Source organism: Lingula anatina, chromosome 1, assembly GCF_051362555.1.
Source record: "Lingula anatina isolate TDL-2025a chromosome 1, LinAna3.0, whole genome shotgun sequence".
Classification (NCBI taxonomy): Eukaryota; Metazoa; Brachiopoda; class Lingulata; order Lingulida; family Lingulidae; genus Lingula; species Lingula anatina.
Genome location: NC_141767.1, coordinates 56,683,498 through 56,704,975, shown reverse-complemented (window position 1 = coordinate 56,704,975; position 21,478 = coordinate 56,683,498). Strand labels below are relative to the sequence as shown.

Genomic DNA, 21,478 nt, shown 5'->3' with positions numbered 1-21,478 from the left:
TTAGAAATCATCTTTTTATTAGTTAATACAAATATTAAATAAAAGAATTAATCTATGAAATATTGCTTCAATTTAAAACATTTGAAAAATGAGATACTGGCAATAGTCACCAATGCACACGTAAATGTGTCAAACTAGTTTTAGCGTTGTAAATTATACTACAAATAAGTGCTTTTGCTTAATTAAATGGAACTGGATTTCATATAAAGTATTTTTTTTTTATTTAAAGCATGTTTTTCAGTGTAAATAACATGGATGAAAAAATAAACTGATATACAGTAATATGGCTCAATTACATTTCACCAAAAAGTAAGGTTATTTTGTGCATTTAAAACTGAGACAAACAGCTTCGAACAGCCCAAAAAAAATGCTAAGCTTTAATGATTGACTAATAAGTTCATGTCCCACTACTCTTTTGATTACTAAATTTATATACACATTCTAAATGTTTATAGAAAACTGACTAAATCAATTCCATGTCTGTTCTACACCTTTTGACAAAATGATCACGCAGAAAAAGTTACTTGAAAGAGAAGCAATTGCAAATTTACAAAAGGTGATGTATCTTAATCATAGACTAGTGTCCATTCATCCAAATTCAACATGTTGTAATATACAATATTAAATTTTTTATGAAACATTAAGTAATTGAGGTCTGATATCAATTAATTTCTGCCATGATCAACCTGATATACATGTACAATAGATGGAGTCAACCCTCCTTTCAAAGTGGCAGGCAAAGTCTACTGTACGTTTTCAACCTCCCGAGTAATGTTTTGAATCCACTGTACTATTTACCCATTATCAAGATATCAAGAATGTAACATGTTCATTGTTCAGTAAAAGTTATAGCTAGGTAAAACTTGCATAATCCAGAGAAAACCTACAGAAATTGGTTGTCAAACATGCTCATAACCTATTGAGCTCACGTAATCTGTATCCACCAAGCATTTACATTCACCTAAGGAAATACAGTGACAACTTCTACTGCTACTACTCCAAGTTAATGACACTGCTTATTCAGATCCTTTTTATACTCACTGCCCTCCCCTCTTTAGTGATAATTCGAGCTAACACACTATCTCCTTCATCATCCATCTTCTACTGGCAACTGGATCACGATACATATGTTCCTATGGAGGCCTTGACACCATACATTTGGATCCCTAGTCAAAGTATGCTACCTTGTTGTTTTTGTTGGCTTTTGATGCTCAAGGAAACTTAAACATAATTCATGGTCCCTTATGTCTCCCCAACCTCCATTTCCCTTTGGTGACTTAGATTTTTTATTTATGACATGGGATACTTGTAGTTTATCTGGAAACAGGTGCTGTCTGTTGGCTGCCAGCATGCTACTGATCTGCTGCACCTTGGCATGAGGATCACAGTTTTTACCCTTGTGGTGAACACCACTGAAAAGGAAACAGGATAGACTTAAAGATGCATTTGAAGTATATTTTTTTGCCACAAAAGCCAACCAAATGCCACCATACCAGTTAAGTTTCAATAGTATGCCTTCAATAGACCAAATATATCGAAACAGCTGATCGAATAATTCATTTGGTTTATCCCTTGGCATGTTGACTTTATTTGAGCCCTTTTCAGAAACTAGTAGAAGTGGTTAATGTGTTACTGGGAATCCATACTCCACCAATGTTTGGTGCAAATGTACCTTCATATGGCTGCACTCAGAACAGTGGACTAACTAGTATGAGAGTCAAATATGGCTGACCCACTTGAATACTTCCCAACAGGGAATCTATTCAGTGTCTATTTGCGGATTAGATGGCAAGCTTTTTAGTGGGTCACCATATTTGGCCTGCTGACTAGTTGGTTCACTGTTCTGAATGCAGCCTATATCTGACTACAAATGTTGGCTTTGTTGCTGACTACTGTTGCAAAAAGATTTATTAAAGGGATCAAAATTTAATTTTAAAAACTGCTTGTGATAGCACTTGAATGTGCATCACTAAATAAATCTTCATAAAGCAGAATGAGGGAGTCAATATGTGGGCAATTTCAATACTTTACAAATAGACAAAAAGACTTTCATGTTTTTCATAAAGAATACTGTGTTCTCTCTACATGGATTACCACCAGCACTTACCATTCTCCTATATGGAACACTCTTGGCCCCTTCATTAACATCACTTTCAGTCCTCCAGCTATACAGGTAGAACTTACATACTGTAAACTCCAGTCCCAATTGTAATCATCAAATTTACAAAATACCTAAAACAAAAAAGACTTCATTTATTCCAGAAAAACGATACTTCTTTCAATACATTACCCTGGCTGATTGCATACCCTATATCTCACAAAGCTCTATATCAATATTCTCAAAGGGATGACAACTCTTCGTGACAGCAGAGAAGTGCCATAAAACAGATTTTCCTGGGGTAAATGACAATTTTCCCATACTTTCCAATGGTTTTTTTAATGTGGATTTTGAAATAATCTCTTTAGAGATCCAGATCCATTCTGTTATATCTTTAGAGATTATTAAGGAGGGTAGCCATCCATGAAGGTCCACGTGGTCCAATGGACTGGCAAACACAGATTTCAGAATAATTGCGATAATCGCCATTTTGGTGGTAAAATGGAATTTATTATATTTCATTGTGTTGTTCATAATGTATTTATTGTGAAATTTTGAATCTCATATGAAGAGCTGTTAATTTTTAAAACTTAACTTTGACATCTCACATTCAATTAACGAAGCAACACACCACACAATTTTACAAATAATAATTATTATTTACCTGAGCACATTTTCTGATAATTTCCCACCAATTCCTGTCCATAGCCATTCCCATGTTGTGTTTGGATGAAATCCATTCTGTTATATCAACCTGCAAAGTAAAATGCATAGTGAAGCAGGGGCCCAAACATCCACCATCCCCTCTGACAGTGTTGTGAAGAAAAACCTTGGGCAACAGATCTTTATGGTGTTTTAACCGAAAATTCTGGCAACAAAAGCTCTCAAAGAAAGATCTCCAGCATCTTCTTTAATTTTTAATGTGCATATTGTGTTAAACTACATCTTTTATGTAGGCAAATTTAAGTTAGGTTGGCTCAGCCTAGCATAATAATACAGGATCATAAAATAAGAAATAACTAATGCAAATATTATCTATAATCTTTTTGTGTATACATTATGTATATATAGAATTGTTTCATCTTAATTGACAGGTAGTTGATTATAAATTCAGGATGCTAGTAATCCAGATCCATTCAAGATGCCAGTAAGCCAAAGAGATACACCATATAGATATGTTCCTAACAAGCTTTTCGCAATTCCTGATAGAAGATGATAGCTGAATTCCTTAAAGTATTAACCAAGGAAAGGTAGCTACGAGATACATTGATGCAGTGGAAATTTGGCAAGAACTAAAAATAACATGCATTTATCAAAAACTAGTAAAAAGTGAAAGAGAAGTTTTGTCATGATATAAACACAAGTAAAGACAACTGCAGAATTGTTCAACTTTAAATTAAGAGATGTGCAAAGATTTTGACTTTATAGTAAGGTAAAAAGACTTGAAATGCAGTACAAAGATTATAGGGTAATACTAATATCTATCCATGCAAAAGGATAATATGACTAGACTGGTCCCAACCCATTTAAGGTCTGTAAAATAAAACACACTACCAGCTGCAAAGAAATAAAGGGTAAGTGTTTATCTATTACTTAATACCAGAATGTTCAAAGCTGATTGGCTCTGATCTTCCATGATCACTTAAACCTAGTCTGGATCCAGATTAACCATGATTAGACTTAGTACCTATTCACTCCCACAACCCACCCCTGATTAGTATAGTTATGTTTTTGATACATGCATAAATCCCAAAAAGGTGCTATGTAATACTACACTGAAAATTGTCCATTACTGTCTTGCAGGGAACTTTGCAGGAATCTTTATCATCAAACATTGCCTTGCCAGCTATACATATATATATATATATTGCAATAATGATGACCATCGTCCATAACTGCCTCGAGTACTGCTGTCGGAGTCCAAGACTGTAGTAACTAGAGGATCAGAGAGGCGATACTGCCTCCGAATATTGTACCACCAGCTGGAGCAAACACATTCGTATAGACCCCCACATATACAAAATAAGGAACACAGCCACCAGTCTTGTGCTTGACAAGCTGTAAAAATGCAATCAACAAGAATTTTCAAAATATGCAAAAGATATATATATTACTAAAAATGGTACGATCAAAGTTAAGTTCATCGTAAGGTAGGTCAAAGGTCGATTCCAAGGTCACAGTAAATTGCCAGTATATGACTTCCTATTCAACTTTAATAGTAACTATGGGCCTATCTCTGCCAGGTTTGGAGTTAAAAGAGAAAGAAATTAGCAGAGTTCAGTTCATGATAATAAGTAGGTCAAAGGTCAATTTCAAGGTCACACTTAGATTGCCAGTATATGACTTCCTATTCATGTTCAATAGTAACTATGGACCTATCTCTGCCAGTTTCAGAGATAAAGGGGAAGCAAAATATGCAAAGTTCAGTTCATGGTGAAAAGTAGGTCAAAGGTCAATTTCAAGGTCACTTTAAGATTGCCAGTATATGACTTCCTATTCAAGTTCAATAGTAACTATGGACCTATCTCTGCCAGTTTTGGAGATAAAAGGGAATCAAAATTTGCAAAGTTCAGTTCATGGTGAAAAGTAGGTCAAAGGTCAATTTTAAGGTCACATGTAGATTGCCAGTATATGACTTCCTATTCAAGTTCAATAGAGACTATGGACCTATCTCTGCCAGTTTTGGAGATAAAAGGGAAGCAAAATTTGCAAAGTTCAGTTCATGATGAAAAGTAGGTCAAAGGTCAAATTCAAGGTCACATTTAGATTGCCAGTATATGACTTCCCATTCAACTTCAATAGTAACTATGGACCTATCTCTGCCAGTTTTGGAGAGATAAGGGACTAAATGTTATAATTTTGGAGTTACAATAATGTGCCATAAATTTCCTACAGAAAAAATTAATTAAAATAAAGGTCATTTTGGTCAAAATTCTTGAAATGGGAGGTGCTCTGAAGTTCCAGATGTTCAAATTTGATGAAATAATGTCATTTTTGACCACAAGTTGTCTGCTTTGCCAAGCCTTATGTTTTATTTTTCCGAAGTTCAAAATTTATTATCCATTACCGTACTGCACATTTTGCTTTCACCACCAATATGTACTTTTTGATACAGCGTAACTTTGGAGATAAAAGGGAAGCAAAATTTCCAAAGTTCAGTTCTTGGTGAAAAGTAGGTCAAAGGTCAATTTTAAGGTCACATTTAGATTGCCAGTATATGACTTCCTATTCAACTTCAATAGTAACTATGGACCTATCTCTGCCAGTTTTGGAGATAAAAGAGAATCAAAATTTGCAAAGTTCAGTTCATGGTGAAAAGTAGGTCAAAGGTCAATTTTAAGGTCACATGTAGATTGCCAGTATATGACTTCCTATTCAAGTTCAATAGAGACTATGGACCTATCTCTGCCAGTTTTGGAGATAAAAGGGAAGCAAAATTTGCAAAGTTCAGTTCATGGTGAAAAGTAGGTCAAAGGTCAATTTTAAGGTCACATTTAGATTGCCAGTATGTGTCTTCCTATTCAAGTTCAATAGAGACTATGGACCTATCTCTGCCAGTTTTGGAGATAAAAGGGAAGCAAAATTTGCAAAGTTCAGTTCTTGGTGAAAAGTAGGTGAAAGGTCAATTTTAAGGTCACATGTAGATTGCCAGCATATGACTTCCTATTCAAGTTCAATAGAAACTATGGACCTATCTCTGCCAGTTTTGGAGATAAAAGGGAAGCAAAATTTCCAAAGTTCAGTTCATGGTGAAAAGTAGGTCAAAGGTCAATTTTAAGGTCACATGTAGATTGCCAGTATATGACTTTCTATTCAAGTTCAATAGTAACTATGGACCTATCTCTGCCAGTTTTGGAGATAAAAGGGAAGCAAAATTTGCAAAGTTCAGTTCATGGTGAAAAGTAGGTCAAAGGTCAATTTTAAGGTCACATTTAGATTGCCAGTATATGACTTCCTATTCAACTTCAATAGTAACTATGGACCTATCTCTGCCAGTTTTGGAGATATAAGGGACTAAATGTTATAATTTTGGAGTTATCATAATGTGCCATAAATTTCCTACAGAAAAAATTAATTAAAATAAAGAAAAGGTCATTTTGGTCAAAATTCTTGAAATGGGAGGTGCTCTGAAGTTCCAGATGTTCAAATTTGATGAAATAATGTCATTTTTGACCACAAGTTGTCTGCTTTGCCAAGCCTTATGTTTTATTTTTCCGGAGTTCAAAATTTTTTATCCATTACCGTACTGCACATTTAGCTTTCACCACCAATATGTACTTTTTGATACAGCGTAACTCGAAAACCGTATGGAATACAAAAAAACGGAGACCACCTCCAGTGTTGGGCTTTAAATGCCCTACAAAATGCAAAAAAGAATGGGTGTCTAGCATTAACGGTTCCCGAATTAGAGACAGTTTTCAGTTTCGATATCTTATGGCCGCTACTCCCGTGAAAATGCACCGATTGACCCCAAATTCACGGAGATGAAAGATGACCCGAAGGGTAACACTTTCCATTAATATTATTAGTTAAGTCTTTGTGGTGTCTGAATAAGACCGCAAATAATTTTTTTTTCAGCAAAAATTGTTTTTTTTTTAATTTTGGCCCGTTTGACCTTGAAATAAAGGTCAAAGGTCAAATCCAAGGGCATATTTGAAATCTACACATATGACTTTTGGAAAGCTGTCTGTAGAAATTTTTCCCATAATTCCTTCCGTAGGGGAGATAATTAGCATTTAATTTTGCCATTTTTGGACAAGGGTGCATTGCAATGAGTGCCACACCTAGACCCCAATACCGACAAAGCCCAAATTTTACGTGGAAAGAGTTGAGATTATAGGTGACCTAAATCCAAGAGATGGGTATGGAGGCCCTTACCGTCTAGGAGGAGAAGCGGTAACGGTGACTTGGCGGCGGAGCCGCAGGAGCCGCAGGAGCCGGCGGAACATACGGGTCGGGACTAAAACCATGTGTACCGCCAGCGCCTACGCTGGTGGTACAATAACTGCTATCCAACACTTAAGTAATAATTGCTGTCCAATACTGCACTGATAATGCTGTCCAATGCTTTATTTAATAATTGCCATTTATTGCTGCACTGGCTTTTTTGTTTAATGCACTGACAACTGTTGTCGAATGCTCCATTGAATGTTTTTGTCAAATACTGCACTGTTAATTGTCCAACACCTTGTTGATAATTTTTCATGCAATTAATGATATATGACCATGATAATATTTCACAGTTTGGTGTCATGCTTGTGAAAATGATATTTCAACACACAGATATTGCTGTATTTTTTCTTTTTACTTCAATCATAAAGAAAACTTGGTGGGATAAGAACAAAGAATCACTGCTTGAAAATAACAAACTCTATATACAATATTAGTACAAAACACCAACATAATCTAAATCAATGTTTGGTTGGGGGTCATATGAAACACAAGAAAACACACTTCAAAAAAGCAAACAGGATACACCGTATGTGTAGTAGCTTGCAGGACATCCATCTGCCCAGTTCTGATACAAAGAAAAATTTAATGAGCTTCACAATTGTTAGATATTAAGCATGTCCAAACACCATGTACTAAACAGAAAGCTATAATTAACCCCCAAGGTCCCCGTATAAGCATGCAGTAGATCAGACTTACATCTTGAAGATGTTCAGGTTTTGCATAACCAAATAACTCCTTCAGGAAGACTATCAAACCCTATAGTAGAAATGGTCAATCCAAAGTCAAAGCTCAAAATGCAAATGTGTGGAGCATAGTTTATCAGTGTTGGCCAATATTAATTGTTGATTAAACATTGTGAAGCATTGGGATTTTTTATCTTGATATTGTTTATCACATTGAAATTTTGATGAGCAAATAAATAAATAAATTTCAGGTAAGAAAAATGTGTTACATTCATCTTAGAGTAATGGAGACTATAATGGGTACAGGATCTGAGTAAAATGTGTACAGTAGACATATGACAGGTAATACTAGTACTTTCTACTGTGGAGAAAAGATGGGATATGGAATTGTCATAAAATTACTAACAGATTAAATATAGGGACAAAAATTTCATGGTCAGAAATGGTTTACTGTCAACTTGCTACATCCCATCACTGACAATTAGTAAACAGCTTTATATCAATAAATTTACATGTATAGTCTTGGTTTCACATTTATCATATGGAATTGTTATGTAAGGCATTAAAACCTGTGAATCTGCTTGCTAAATCTTGAGAATCTGCCTCGAGGCACAGAGTATTACATAAAAAAAGAGACAACTACAATAACTAGAAATTAAAAGCAGTTAAAAAGAGATTCAATTTGGTGATTAGACAAAGCAATCTTTTAATATAAAAGTGCAGTTACTAAGCACACCATAAGAAATGCATAAAGCACAGAACTTTTAATCAACAAATCTATCGCAATAAAATATTATGTAAGTGTATTCATTAAAAAAGATTTATATCAATTTTAAATCATTCCATTGTAAATGGGTTTACTTAACAGGCATAACATATCACACATGGAGAAATGGGGAAAATATGAAAGCATTCTAAATTGACAAATATGGAATCATGGCAAAAGTAAAGTAGCCATTGATACAGATTTCACTTCCATGATATAAAGGACATGCAAGTTAAATTCATCAAGTTTTGAGAAATCGAAGGGTTTTGCTATGCTGTTTAAATGGATGCTAACTGTCACAATAACAGGTGGCTATAGCTCATTACAAAACATTATAGCATCAATTAATTACCATCTTGGCTACTTACCTGCCTGGACTGGGGACCATAGGTGGGCTTCTTGTCATAGGTACCCAGGGTAAGAATACCCACAGACTTTTGACTCCTAAAAATAAGAATGTTTTAACTGTTCAAAATGAGCAATTTGGTGGTTAAGATATAATAATATCAAATTACTTTGAGACAACATACCATTTCAAAAAATAAATTCTCAAACTATTGTATAAATATGATAGGAAGTTCTTTATTATGGATTGCTGTAACTCTTTTAATATTCAATTTACCCAATATGATATGATACAGCTGTGTGTTATTTCTATTAAATAAATATTTAACACATACCATTTTATTTGTTCACAGAAGACTGCTGCAAATAATGTTTACATAAAATTGTATGACATGGAGGTAATTTCTAGCACCTGTATACCACCTGTGGAAAACCCTAAGCATTATGTACATGAGAGGTAGGCTTTTAACAAGCTATATGGGCAACATCCAAGATACTCTAATAGATTTTTACAACTGTACATGACATCAAACAAAACAATAAGTGTGAGAATTTGTATGAAGTGGGGTTCACTTTTAACTGATATCATGAGGGCAAACTTTTCTTTTTAAACTATTTCTTCATTTGGGAATGCATAAAAGTCATTTCTTTATGATAATAATAAAAGTCTCAAAAATTGTTAAAGCCTCCCTTTCACCAGAATGTGACCCTTTCACAATCATGGTGATCATGAAATTCTCTGTTTTGGTCACCGATTTTTCTCTTACACCAAACTGCAATGTTTGCAAGTGAAATATTCCTCAAAAGTAATGTGACCAGACAATAATGCATACCAAGTAACTTGGTAGTCTATTACTACCTGTGAGCAAGCGATTTGAATCTTCTGGAAAATTGTAAAATTGATTATGAGGCAGACTAAGGGTTCATTCCTATTGAAACTATCAGTCTACAAAGACTGATCCATCTCCGACTCTTGCTGAATGCAATCAGTTTAACAGATTATCATGCCTTGTGTAAAATAAAGGAAAAAAAGTATGTTTGGAACAAGAGGCCAACTGTTAATCTGTTAGACTGATTGCATTAAGCAAGAATTGGATCCATCGAGGTAGATCGATAGTTTCAATGGGAATGAGCCCTAACATAAACATGATGAAACAACCACAAATGAACATAAGGATCATAAAAATTTTAAGTGCTTAGTCCTCATGGGGAAATCAAATGTGTTATAATCTTCAGCCTAAGTAATTAAGACACTAAATGGCTGCATTATCAGACTGTGACTGCATAATGGGATGTGAAAAAAACAGGTTTTATATTTAAAGTGGAATTAAACTTACTCATCTCTAATGTTTTTCATATGACTGAGGGAATGTAGGAAGTCAGGAGCTACGTAATGGTCTTCCTCCAATAGTAAGACTAAGCCATCAAAGCCCTTTGTAAGTGAAAGCTCATCGAACACATAGTTAATCTGGAAAAAATATGGAAAATTATCATATTTTATTTCATATAATATTTTCAAAAATGCATGGAATAACAGCCTTAGTCAAGAATAATGTTAAATGTGATTTAAAAATTCAATAAAATTTTCAGGCAAAACAATTATTAACAAAATTTCAACCTCATGAACATTAAAAGAAGTGGTTAACCAAAAAAATTTTTCAGAACTTGTTGCAGAAAACATTTAGGTGAATTAGTCACATAAATAGGAATAAAAGCTATTATCTTTAGCATCATTCAGGGCCAGTATTTTAACTAACATAGCAAAAAAAAAAAAAATTAATACACATTGAAAAAACCACTAACCAACATGCAGCATTGAAAACCCAGCATAAATACTAATTTAAACCTGAATGGCAGGTACCAGACTCCCAGGTACACCTATTATCTCTAACACTTGCAATTTACATTTTGTGGTACATACTGTATGGATTTATCTTATTACCAACCAAAACTATCATTTCACTGAAAACTAAAATATAACATATGAGAAAAGCACTCAGAGGGTGCAGACCTTTGCCAAAGCAACTCAATTCTTGTTATTATTCATTATTTATCTATCAAATCATAGAGAGGTGAATAAAATAATTTATGCATTAGTAACATACCAATGACATCAGAAGTTGTAAATCAGAGGGAAATACAGCAGCAATAATAATGTTGTTTATTGAAATCATGTGAATATTACATAAAATGTGTGTCATCATTGTGACTCAAATGTTCACTTCTTTTGTGGAATGAAGTCTGTCATTTCAACTTAATCGACAATACATGTAGTTTCTAAAAGTGTGCTTCTTTTCAGAACCAGAATTGCTAGTACACCTGGCCATGGCGTCTCAATACAATGTAACAAACCTAAACATAAATATTTACCTTCCAGAACCAATGGTGCTTAGTCTGTGCATACTTGGCCTCCCTGTAATGACCATACTTGTCTGGATGGTCAGCATTATTGCACTTAATTTCTCTGGCCCTAGAAAACAATTTCAGTTTTCATACATTATCTATCCAGCTGTTTCAATAAATAATGCAAACCTTGTAATAATTTTAACTTGGTCTTCAAAAGGGGATGAATGTTTAACTCCCTAAATGCCCTTTCCTTTTTCGCATCAGTCATTACCAAGGTTAGTAAGGACTTTTGCTTCTCCATTTTAAGATACAAATGAATCAACCCCTCAAGTGTAGCAAATCCACCTACTTTTCCTTCTTTATATCCCTAGGGCAGTCTTTGGGATCCTTTCCTGGGAACACATCTGGGAAGACCTGCATGGAATAGGGGTAGTAGATCTGCACCACCTACAAGATAAAGAAGCCTACGTAACCCTTATATTTTGGAACTGACATTTAAGTGGCTTTCAAATCAATTTTATAGAAACGCTGTCACAATAAAATAATAATAATAATAATAATAATAATAATAATAATAATAATAATAATGCAATCAATCATCATTGTTCAAGAGTCAAGGGATGAGTGTTGGAATATTGAGAATTAAAACATTTTTAGTATTCAAGTAATGCCAAGCAAAATGGTCATTTTAATAAAATGTATGGCTCTCTTAGTTATAATTTCTAACTCCAAAAACAATTTGCATCTATCATGAGCTTGTTCAACAGTTACCTCCAACAAAATGAACTGAGGATATTTTACTTACAGGGCAGAAATCTATACTCTGTACTACTCTGTTCAATTCATTGCTCAGGAAATCATGGCTGATAATCAGCAAAGCCTTATGTATATCATAGGCTTCACTTAAAGAACGCAGGAGAAATTTCAAATACTGTATCCTGTCATGAACCTGCACGACAATTACAACACTGTTTGGGGTGAACTGTAGCTTGAATTTGTCTAAATTGTAAACAAGTTCTTCCTGGTTGACTCTGTCCATTGCAAGTTTAATAGCTGTTTTGTTGCTTTCATCTATATCTTCCCAAGTGTGTTCTATTTTCTTGTTGGCTTTGTTTGTTACCATTCCCTTAATATTAGTAATGTCTGAGACATTAGTCCTTTGGTTGCTCAATTTGTCTCCAGTTAATGCATTTTGAGCCTTGACCACAGAGCGGATTTCTTGAGAAAATGTGGCACGTTGACCACCCTGCAAGGTATCTGCTCCATCCATGGGATGTGTATGCTGATACACAAAGAGATGAACATTAAATATTATAAAAAGGACAACTGTTGCAGAGAGCAGAGCCCTTATTACTCTGGAAGGGTGGATCCTCATTCTTTCTCAGCAGGCCACAAATATGGTACCTTCCAGGCTGTCTTCTGTCAGCTGAGAAACTTGTCCAAGATATGAGGTACCTCAACTACTGTGTACATATTCTAGGCTTTGTTTGATTGGATTTTACCATCACGTGAATACCATCTGTCCTTGTTTTAACTGCTAAATCATATACATCCTGGGTAATGAATTACTAAAATGCACACATGCAGTTCTGAACTCCATATCAAATTGACCAGCAGATCTGTTATATCTGTGAAAAGCTTCTACTGCAAGAACCCCTCTACATGTTCACAGGAAGGACCTCAACCTGAAAGGGAGAAATTACCCTTTAATGATCAATAATTTGTATCATCAGTGCAAGCATGACGTATATGCATATAAACTACCTTTACACAGCCAGTACATACTCATTGAAGTCTAGACATAATAAAGTAGCTATGAATCAGCATGACAACCATTTCTTGTAAGATTTTCAAATCAAGGACAAATATAAGGTCTACCTCATAATGGAATGACACACCTGTATTAAGCATTCCTATGGGTTAACATATTAAGAGACAAAACCACTTTTTTCTACCTTTGTTTTTCACCACTTGCATCAAAGCATGCATTAAAAACCATAAGGGATTTTTATTTTGCTACACAGCAAATGACAGAATCTAACAAAAACAGAAGTAAACATCTTTAAATCTCACCTGCATGTGATTTGAAGGAAATCCTGTCCATTCTCTTCAGGCTTTAGATAAAGTCAGTATCACAGAAAATCTCAACTAAAACAGAAATGAAATTGGGATGTTAAATGGAGAACAATAAAGTGCCAGTAAATATCACAAAAAGCAATAACCTTTTTAAAAAATCCAGTTGTGCTTATCTTTGGATTTGTTCTGCATTTTATCCACAGTGAACTACAGTAAAAGATTTTAATTAAAACAAAAATGTGATTTTGCATTTACTCTTTATCTGAATTTTAAAGCAAAAAGAAATGTAAGTCAATGCTGCCTTTTCACTGCAAACTTCACATGGTCTCATGCCTTTTTGATTAACCTAAAACAATTAACTAAGTTACACATTTTGTACAATTTTAATGTTAAATCAGTGTTTTTCCTGTCACTCATTGTGTATCACTGTGATTTCTACACTTTCTTGCAAAGTAAAGTAGTAATAGAGTAAACAAATTTGTAGGGAAACAATGGTGACAAAGATTGCAAAAGCACAGACTGGCACCGGTGACCATTATTTATATACAACACTAAACAGTTGTTTTACCTATGTCCAGTTGAAAAAAAATTTAATGCAATCTTAGTTCACATAAAAATATTTGTAAACTCGTGTTTCAATTCCTACAGAATTACTGGCACATTTTTTTCTGCTGCACATGGCGTCTCACATTAAAGCCACAAACCTTATGCCTTATCTTTATAACAATCCATGAAAATGTATTACCTGTCAACCAACAAGGCCCACTAATTAAACCATCCCTTCTTTTTTATTCCATTATTTTCTTCTTTTTTGTAGACTCATCAATCATTGAAAGACACACAATGTATAATCTTCCTCCCTAATCATCCAAAACCCACTCCATTTATTGTCCACATTTCAAAGGCTTCAACAGATTTCCATTAAATTTTACTAGGACAAATGTATATAGAAACTGATACTTTTTCCCTTAGAATGACAAATTGTTGATAACAATGTTCAGTGGATGAAATGCTAGGGGTCGGTTTTCCAGATAGTTTTAATTTCAGGTAGTTTTAATTTCTTAACTGATAATAATTTTACTTATAAGGATAACAACTGTTCATTTTGGCCAAAAACTGAATTTTCCTGTGGTAAACGACAATTTTCCTACTCTTACCAATGGTTAATGAATCCATTTCTACATTCAAAGTTAGTTTTTTTTTTTTTGTAGTAATATCTTGAGAGATTATTACAGAGTATAGCCATCTATGGAGGTCATGTTGTCCGATGACAAGCACAGATTTCAGAATAATCGCTATAACTGTTTTTGTGGTAAAATGGAACATATTTCTATGAGTTGTTTACAATGTATTTATTGTGAAATATAAATCTCATATGAAGAGTAGTTATCCCTTTAATTTTGCCCTCTGTTTTTTCTCTTCTTTGAACCTCTGTTGTACAATTTAAAAGAGAAGGAAAATAAGCAACTACATTCATTAATGTCTTGAACTAAACTGAAATAAAACTAGGAACAGAAGGGACACAAGTTCAAATGGCTAAAAGGAACAGTAGGTTTCATCAACAGTGATGAACTGCTCTAGAATGAATCTCAGGTTATCCATGGTGCTTTTAAATATTATAATGACCACAAAGTAGAAACATTGTAATACATATTTTTATTTATCAAAGTCATAATAAAACTTCATAAAATAACAATCCTTCAAACAAGCCAGCCAAAGCTGACAAATGCACAGTCACCCTAAATCAGTTTAACCATAAAAACTGAAAAAATAAAAGAATAAATTAAAAATTCCTGTCACGCCTTAAAATTTTAACAAGAACATAGGCTACTTTAAGAACAAGTTTATCCTCGGCCTAACAGATCCGCATATCATCTGCTCTGAATGCAGCCATAGTTATCACAACTAGACATGATCCTTTAATGTATATTTATATTTATGTAAATGAAAAAAAAAAAAAAAAAAAAAAAAAAACAATGGAAGGCCTCAGAACAAATCCAGGACTAGCTTTTAACCGAACATGCATTGTACGGAGAAAATGTGATGATGTGAACACACTTGGGTGATGGTAACATGTACTCACTGTATAGACACTAATCGCAGTATTGAAGAAGATTACAATACCAAGAGCAAGCATATTTACCTTTAGTCTCCACAGCAGACTGGCACTAGTATTTCTGTTTTGTTGCTCAGTATGACATAGACACACACCCTATTCATTTTCTCTAAATTCCTGCAAAAGCCTCTCACACTATGATAGTCTGGAAACAGTTGCTTAAATCATGTGGTCTTAACTTAATATTCACATTTATCAATGGTTTTCCGATAGTAGTTGGCAGGCTCCCTATACACCACATGCATCTCACAGTCATTTCCAAAATAGGTCCTGTAAAAGTCCTTTTGTTTTGAAATAAGCCCCACAGTATGAGTATTAGGCTTCGTTCACATGCAATGTCTATTTTCTAAATTCTATTTTCTATTCGCGCTATCTTATGATCACTGTCTGTGCACTGAATATCCCGCCGCGTAATTACTGGCAGCGCGAGCCAGTTACTTATAGTAACTTATAGTAACTGGCTCGCGCTGCCAGTAATTACGCGGCGGGATATTCAGTGCACAGACCGTGATCATAAGACATGCCGCAAATAGAAAATAGAATTTAGAAAATAGACATTGCATGTGAACGAAGCCTTATAAATGATACCAAGTGGTTTCTACATAACTGGTCACCTTATATAAAGTGGCTTCTACATAACTGGTAATATAAGGCTGTATTCCCAGAGCTTTTAGATCGGTCTATCCCCGCGGGGAGTCTCACTAGATTACTGTCAGATAATCCGGCTTAAATATCCGTCCTGCCTACTACAAACTGTAAGGGGGTAATTAACTTTTGTGTCCGCCCGGCTGACAGCTATTTAGCGTGAACCCCCAGGGAATTAGGTCGATCTAAAGTAGATCAATCTAATCTCTGGAAATGGGGTCTAAGATATTATCTTACTGCTTATCCCCATATATGATGGATCTTACCTTCAACTATAGCTTAACCATGAGCCTAGGACCTCAATCACTGTGGCAGAAAGTAATTTGGTCTGTATATGTTCATACGGTTTTAATACCCTCTTATCATTCCCATAGGAAAGCTGTTGTTAAATTGACTTTTATTAGCAACAGGCTGATTCCGAACTAATCTCAATGATATTCCTGTTCAAATTTCCACCAAGAGTCAAACACAAACCAAAAATACATCAGTCACAGAGACACTTGCTGGGTCCTGGTCTCATTCCAAGCACTAGTGAAGACGGGTCAGCAACTCAAATGAAATGTGGGTATTATTCAAGCCAAATGTACAATTAATGCTTTCAAACTTATCCCTTTGATGCCTTTAATAATTTTTAGCAATCAATTCTTTTTTTTTTTTTCAAATTTCTAGTGCTGTATTTGTTTAAAAAAATCATTGGTAAAGAAAGCCTACTAGTAACTGTTTCAAAATGTTTCTCGTTTTCAGGAGACCCAAGAGCCTGCAATACCCCCAAACTCATTGTAACTCAGAGACGGCACAAACCAGCATCTTTCCCGTGTCTCTGACAACAATTATGTATAATATGGTTACTTGCTTGCAGGATTTTCCCTAAGATCTGGGGTACTGGGAGTCCTAATTGCAAATCTTTAACTTCGTCACCAATTTACAGGGTGTCTAAACCAAACAAGTCCCCAACCGGTCATTTCCAAAAAAAATTCTTAAAGCGTCCACCCATATAGGCAATTTTGAGGCCAGTGGCCATCCAAATGATGGCTGGCTGGCTCTCTGGGGGAAAGCCTTGCTTGCTTGAGAAGTAAGAATTGGAATAACGCCTGACACAAGTGGCCTGAATCAACACTGGCAATCTCTTGGCCCATTAAACTAGTATGCACAAATGTTCAATGCAGTTTTATTCATAAATAAGCTGGTTATCCTTATTATTTACTGAGAGAATACAGTACCCATATATTTAATCAATCTTATTCCTCAGGAAAAAGATTAACCTGTGATTATTGGTGACATGACCGGAGTATGACATAAGACCATGATAAAATCCAAAACATAATGATTTCTCACCTTTCTTAGAATCTTTTTTATTGGGGCATCTTAAAATTGCTTCTTCTAATTTTCATTAGTCTTTTAATTTTGAAAGTTCATTGGCAAATGACAAGCAATGATGTAGAAAATGGGATCATGGATTAATTAACATTTTTTTTTTATTTGGCCAAATAACATGGCTTTTTAAGGACAGGCCTACGTCAATACTAAGATGTGTTTCCAAATATATTACTGATTACGGTCTTGATGTTTTCATAAGCTGGGATTGCACTCTGCGCCCACAGGTTGTTCTACAATGATATATACACTTCAAAAATTTCCTAACAAAAAAAAAATTTAAATAACCTTTTACATTTCTAGTAACTAGAATACTGAAATTGTCATGTCAAAGCAGTTTTATCTTTAAAAAGCCACAAACAGAGCAGAGTTTTGAAGTTGAAGTTGATTAATAAAAATGCTTGTCCATTTTTTTCCGTCCGTAATGGTGATCAATAACCAATATTTCTCAAAAACTAATAGATGTTATTTCAAGTTTTTTGGTCACAAGTTTAGGCTTGCACTTATCAATATTCCTGCCAAATGTGAACAATGTATGTATTATAGTTCTTGTTGAATTTATTTTTAAAGTGTCAAAATTCCGTCCGTAATGCAAAACGAATACCACAGAATGCCCCATATTCATTTTGATTCCCATCAAAAAAGTTGAAATATGGAGCTACAATTATCATATAAGCTCTAACATATTGGAAACTGGTTACCAGTAAGTGAATCTATCATTATTTTAGACATCTATCAGCATCTTTAAGCTCAATTTAGGACCAAAGAGGTCTAAGTAATCTTTTAATGAATAACTGTGCCAAAAAAAGAAAAAAAGTGCTGCATTAGCCTTTTTAATGCTCTTGGCAGAGAAGAACTGTTTTGAATTAAATAAATTTCAAAAGCCAAGCTCCCCTCTTCCAGATTATTGGCTCAGAAATAAGATCAACACATTATAAAAGCACCAACATGTTAAAATATTCTAAAGATTACATATTTTTACTAAATTAATGATTCTCTTTACTTGGGGTGACACACCAATCTCAATAGTGCTACATATTTTGAGTTTGATACTGCTGGCAAACTTGAAAGTTTGTCAATGTATTCTCATCTATCCTCCTCTATGCAAAGGATAAGAAGAGTTATCTTAGTATGTCAGATTAACTCAGATACACAGGTGGGAAGGATCAATAAGCAAAGTTCTTTATATATGTACTGAGATCCCAAAAATGATCCACTTTTAAATATACACATGGTAATTGCTGTTTGGGTTTCATAAAGACATTAATTCCTGAGGCAGATACTGGGTCTTTCCGTAGTAGTATTTTATATCTACTGATTAATGTTCACTACTATATACATGTGAAAGTATAGGATGTAGTGCATATGTCACTCATTACGACTTAAGATATATTTACAATGAACTATCATACTAGGTAGATTGATCCAATTGATATATATATATATATATATATATATATATATATATATATATATATATATATATATATATATATGTGTGTGTGTTTCAAGGATCCATTCTGTAACAAATGAGCAAGTAGTAGTTGGTTGTGCCATGAAATATTGGTGCAATTCCAACTCACAGTTTCTCACAGGGTAGTACATTATACCTCAACGCCTGGGCTAATTTGGCCAGTGGGATTGACGCCATGTATAAGCAGGATTGACGCCAAGTATAAGCACCTATTGTATAACATTATACCTTATCATCAAGCCACAAGTCAAATCAACATTAATACCAACAATTCTGTTACTATTGTGTCACTATAGAAGTCAACAGGGTTATAAGATTCAACCTAATATCAAAATAGTAACACACACCATCCTCTACAAGATATATAACAGAGGGTACTATGGTCAAATCAGGTGTTAAATGTACATCCACCACTTAGTTTTGCTCAGCTCTAGGGTTACAACTAACGAAACTTGGCACGTCTGGCCGGCATACGTTGTAATCACAACACTAAAATATACTGTCAGACTTCACATACATCTTTTTACAGCTTAAAGATTTGGTTTAATTGTTTTTCAGAGTTAACGTATCTGCACTGTATTCTGACCACAAAATAGACATTTGTCTACTCTTCAGCTTGCTCGTTGGAGACGGAAAATAGACATTTGTCTACTCTTCAGCTTGCTCGTTGGAGACGGCTCCTTAAAGTTAAACTCAGCTAAAGCTACATTACGAACAGTGGCGCCCTGTTCACATACAAGACATTTAGATTAATCAAAAGAAATTCCAGAATATAAGTACCTATTGAGAGTTGCTTAAACACCGGGAAAATGCATTTTGTTGCCAAAATCCAACAGATGATTATAGCCGTCTTACCTCAAACCCACTCCTGTTCGAAGCTTGTCAAATGGAGGTTGCACCCTTGACCTTGAACTAGATAGAGGGCTACACAAGCTACGGTAAACACAGTTGCGTTATGACTAACAGGTCTTTCTTACTGCAGTGCCGGCAGATATTTTCCAATTACCATCGTTCATTATTAATGGTACACGTTGGCACCAAAGAGAAATGGTTGAAAAGCCCGTATTCTAGCACATTCAAATGTTGGCCACGAAGACATTTCTCCGACTGAATAATTAATTATAACGAGACTAATTAATTGAGTGTGTTTTAGGCCTACTGAAAGACTCTAATTCAGAAAATATAGCTGCTTGTTTTCTGAAATTTAATCAACATGACAGTGCAGGGCATTGATAACAAGAACAATAAATTTAATTCGTATTTATTTTGTGAACAATTCCGTTTAGACAATTCTTTTAAAAGTTAAAAAGCTTTTGGAAAATCATTTATATTGATTTTTTTTTAAAAATTAACTACATTTAATTGTGATATTTTATCAAAAAATGTGTGATTTTTTAAACATTTTTTTCAAAAATGCTACTTAATAGACCTATAGTGGGGTATGCGGTTATCCAGTCTGAATGAGGGATAGTACTAGTAGAGCCCCCAGCACGAAAAAAATACTAAAAAAATTAACATCTTTTTTTCTAATGCATATTTGGTGGCATATAAAATTCATGAAAAGTTTAAGTTGTCTCTCTAAAGAAACGTCAGTTATACTAGTAGGCCTAACCAAATACACACAGTGGGCAATAGAAGTGTCACCAGTGTCACCCCTACTGAACCAATACTTTGGGGGAGATAAATTACTGTGGAATGGTATGCTCCTGGTATCATTTTATTAACATCAAATTTCACAAAAATACCAACAATACAATTCCATGGTACAGCGGTTTTATACTCATTAGTCACATTATAAGTAGACCAGGCATTATAACTACTCAAGATCTACCTACTTTGATTACTCTAGTTCAGGGGGTGACACTTCTATTGTCCATTGTGTGTAGGTAGAAGTAAAAAAAAAGTGGATTTTTTTCTCATAAGCGAGTGAAATTTTCCGCTGTATCTACGTCGGTCTCACAAATTTGCCCTTATTAAAAGACGGTGCGATGGAAACTTACTACATGACTTGAGTTTTTATGTTTTAGACAATAAATAGTGCCTATAAGTCATGATAAGTATTCATTTTAACTAGAAACAATAGGACTATACAATTGATTGTATGTATGTCTTCACGTAATATAATTGCTGTATTTTGAATGCAGAAAAATGAAATTTATACACGAAAAAAATATGCTTTTGCCTAGGGTGGAACTACATTTAGAGGAATTTATGTACAGGTACGTGCAGATCCAGGATGTCGAGAAGGGGCATGGGTCCATTCATTCAAGAATGATTCTCCGCAAAACACTGAAAACACGCTATCGCATATTTCGAAATCACTTTTAAAAGAAATTACAAAATTTTCCCAAATTTTTTGATAAATTTTCTTGGAAGTCAACGTGTACTGTATACTTAAACACTCTCTGCTTGATTAAAACATCTACAGTGAACCCAGTGGAACTTTCATTTAAAATGCTCCTTTTGTTGTGGTACGAATTTTGTTTCGTCGCGCATCCGGATGATAAATCAAGTGTGAATAAAGGCATATGATAAACAGCCTCTTGATATTTATTATCCCCAACACACGAGCCGCCGGAAACTATGCTTAATCAATATTTAT

The 21,478-nt window shown here is 34.5% G+C and overlaps 1 protein-coding gene across 4 annotated transcripts; it reads right to left on the bottom strand.

Annotated features, from left to right (window-relative positions):
* On the bottom strand, positions 1 to 19,839 carry LOC106168558 (alpha-1,6-mannosyl-glycoprotein 2-beta-N-acetylglucosaminyltransferase). Of its 4 annotated transcripts, none has more exons than XM_013547668.3 (11): positions 19,732 to 19,839; positions 13,265 to 13,339; positions 11,997 to 12,876; positions 11,541 to 11,638; positions 11,216 to 11,315; positions 10,183 to 10,313; positions 8,869 to 8,944; positions 7,748 to 7,807; positions 2,763 to 2,852; positions 2,108 to 2,232; positions 1 to 1,412 (listed from the first exon to the last, which is right to left on the bottom strand). In XM_013547668.3, exons 3-11 carry the CDS (start codon positions 12,564 to 12,566, stop codon positions 1,181 to 1,183), a joined length of 1,482 nt encoding a protein of 493 aa, XP_013403122.2. In that variant the 5' UTR covers positions 12,567 to 12,876; positions 13,265 to 13,339; positions 19,732 to 19,839; the 3' UTR covers positions 1 to 1,180. The 4 variants fall into 4 exon arrangements, with proteins under 4 accessions (XP_013403122.2, XP_013403123.2, XP_013403124.2 ...); XM_013547669.2 differs by having other exon boundaries at positions 19,657 to 19,754; XM_013547670.2 differs by lacking the exon at positions 19,732 to 19,839 and adding an exon at positions 15,411 to 15,435.
* Between the last annotated feature and the right edge of the window lie 1,639 nt (positions 19,840 to 21,478).